General features: G+C 19.2%; 1 protein-coding gene across 1 annotated transcript in view; it reads left to right on the top strand.

The window, feature by feature from the left end:
- Nucleotides 1-2,712: 2,712 nt before the first annotated feature.
- Nucleotides 2,713-3,436, top strand: part of EHI_184810 (tyrosine kinase, putative) — a gene marked incomplete at both ends in the record, with an annotated part of 2,062 nt that continues 1,338 nt past the window's right edge. Inside the window, one exon of the mRNA XM_642900.2 lies at nucleotides 2,713-3,385. Coding sequence (XP_647992.2) covers nucleotides 2,713-3,385 — 673 coding nt within the window. The remainder of the gene's footprint in view (nucleotides 3,386-3,436) is intronic.

Genomic DNA, 3,436 nt, shown 5'->3' with positions numbered 1-3,436 from the left:
ATTTCTATATTTATTTATCATTTATTCTTATTATTCTTTTGTTTTTCTATATTCAATCTATGTTATATATTCATATCATTTTCATTTATATTTTATTACATATTATATTTTATAATAATAACATAACACTTATGATTGATTATATAATAAACATCATAATGAAGTTATACATATAAATAATAAACATAAAACGAATAAAATATTTTTCATCAATAAAACAATATTAATTATTTTACATCATTAAATTAGACACTTTTATTTCATATTTCTAATTTTTGCAAGAAAAAAATACAATTTATTTTCTCTTTCTTTTCTTCTTTTATCATTTCTTTTGTTTTATTACTCTTTATCTTCTTCTACTTTCTACTTTTATTTTTTTCATCTACTTCTTACTTTCATTTTATTCTTTTATATCTTTATCTTCTTTTTCTATTATTTGTTTTTTGTTGCCATTTTATTGATTTGTTCATTTAATTAATCTTTATTTAATTTGATATTATAATGATATGATTATTATTTATCATTATTTTTATTTCATTTTACTGTTATTCATTTTTATTTAAATTGATGTTGTAATGATTTGATTATTATTGACTGATATGTTTATTTTAGTCATATTCATTGTATTATTCTTTCTATTTTATTATTATGAATTTAAATTATTTATTTATGAAATTCAATTTATAAAAAATATTTTCATTCAATGTTATTTAATGATGTTATTTTATAATTTTGAATTTTATATCATTTTGAATTATCATAAAATGAAAATGATATGTATTTATTTAATAACAAGTGAATTATTATTTGTAATTTTTATATTTCATTTTTATTCTTGTTATTACATTAATCTTTCTATTATTTGTAGAATATATAAATATACATTTCTTAGAATAACGAATATTCATCTTTTCTATTAATTTTATACAATTAAATGGATAAGAATAATAATCAATAAATAAGAATAATGAATCATTTTTATTCATTTATATGAATATTTCTATTATTTTTATTTTGTTTTATTGTGTTGATTCAATTAATACAATATTTTATTCTTTATTACTTTACAAATTAGATTGTTTTATTATTCATTTTTAATGTTATAATTCTCTTCTTGTTGAAATATCATTCAACACAATTTCATAAACAATGAATAAATATGAACAAATCCTCATACATCAATCAATTGAAATAAATAAGAATAAATAACAAAGTGATAAAAAGAAGTAAACTTATTAATATATATATTAATAAATGATAAAATTATGATATTTTATTCTTCATTTTAATACTTAAATAACATAATAATAAAATAAATACAAATAACAATACAATAAAAATAATATTCAATACAATAAAAATAAAAAATGAATAATTCTCAATATCAATAAAGAATATTTAATATAATTCGTAAATATCCATAAAATCTATAATAGTTTAACAAGTAGTTTTAACCAAAGAATTATACAACATTTTTTTAAACCACATAACAAAAATGTAGTTTTGAGGTAGTCTATAATGGAAATGTTTAATTTATTATTAACTATTTGTATCTCTTTTCTTAAAATTTTATTAAAACAAGACAACAAGTCTAATAATTTTCATTCTCTTCATTGATTTGTTAGAATTTCAATTGTATAATCATTTATTTGAATCTTTTACTATTTCATTTAATTCTCAAAGGTTGCACATCAAATACTCCACATAAACACAAAAATAAATCAAAGCATTGAACCACTAATTACTATCAATTCATTCATCAAAAATAAGAAAATAAAGAAGAGACAATTACTTAAATGGGGAATATTTAAATGGATGAAGAATAAAAAGACATTAATTCAGTCTAAGTAAATGAATGAAAAATAGGAAATCACACTTCTAAACAATGAAATACCAAAGAATAAGTAAATAGTGGATGAGTATTATTCCTAAATGACAAGAATATGATTATTTTCTTTTGAAGAAATAAAAACAAATAAAAAAATAAATTGAATAATACTGAAGTAACTACTATTGGATTTATTACACTTTTTTAAACAAAAAGTGAAAAAATACTTTCATGTGTTCTATTTTTATATAACACTTGCAAATTATTTTACTTTTTTCCAAAAATTATTTTTGGAATTGTATTTTCAGTTGAAATTTTCAAAAACAATAAACCCTTTTTTCTTCATTTTGAATCTTCTTGTTATTTTTACGTTAAATTTAATTTAGATTTACTTGACACAATTAAAAAAATTAATAATTAGTTTTTAGTGTTGGTTGAAAGTATTGTTAATAACATGACATTAAAAAACAAAATTTACAATAACGTTTACAAAATTACACACAAATCAAATTCATTAAAATAAACTATTTTTAAATAGAAAGGTTTTACTCAATTTCACACTAAATAATTTATTTATAAATATAAAAAAAAACAAAGTGATTAAACTCACTCAATGATTTACAATTTATTATTTATTTTTAGTATTAATTAAAAATTTTATTAAGAAACTCACTTCATTCTTATTTTTGAATTATTTCTAACATTATTTATAACATATTGTATTTTTATACATCAAACTATTCTTTCTTGCATTAGAAGTATTTTTATACTACAACAAAATAACCATTATTTCTAGACAACCAAATTTGAAGAATGTTTTTGAGTTACTTAAGAACCACATCTTCATTTATTTAAAAATATTTAAATTCTACTTCACTGAGATAATGACAACTCTCATTTTATTCACATTTATTGTACTTTCTTTTGGAAAAACTTGGTGTTGGAGTGACGATTATAATGATTATGTTAAATATAAATACACAAAGAAATCAAATTGTAATGGAAAAGGATGGAGTTACTCTTCAGAGAGTGTTATTAATAGACAAACTTATCGTTTTGAAATAAAAAATAATGAAATAGGATCAATCAAAAAGTTTAGTGATATTAAAGGAAGTATAAATGATAGAGATATGTATTTTTCATTTTCACCAAATTTTCAATCTAATTCCTTTAAAGTGTTAATAGTTGAAACTAACCGTCCAAAAATAATAATATGGATTTATCATAAACATGGAACTGATGGTCTTTTTGTTGGTATTGGTTGTTTTGAAAGTGATAATTGTCGTAAAAGTATTAGTAATAATTATGGAGCTTATATTTATATTTTTGATAAGTCAATTATTGTTTATTCTAAAATGGATGAGAAATGGGTTATTGATTTCAGTAATCGAGCTGTAAATTATGAAACTAAAACAATTCCATTCATTTATATTGACGGTGATGATAAACAAACTGTTTCATGTAAGTTTACAACTGACTTATTTAGTGGAAGAAGTTATAATGACCCACAGAGGTATTTATTCACTGGTAAAATCGATTCTGTGACTAAGATTGATAGTATGAACAACAATTTTATCATAAAGTCTGTATGTTCAAGAACAGTTAATG

The sequence above is a fragment of the Entamoeba histolytica genome, genomic scaffold, assembly GCF_000208925.1.
Source record: "Entamoeba histolytica HM-1:IMSS scf_1104750519103 genomic scaffold, whole genome shotgun sequence".
NCBI classification, from domain to species: Eukaryota; Evosea; order Mastigamoebida; family Endamoebidae; genus Entamoeba; species Entamoeba histolytica.
The sequence above is the reverse complement of the archived record's forward strand: the minus strand, read 5'-3'. Positions and strand labels throughout refer to the sequence as shown.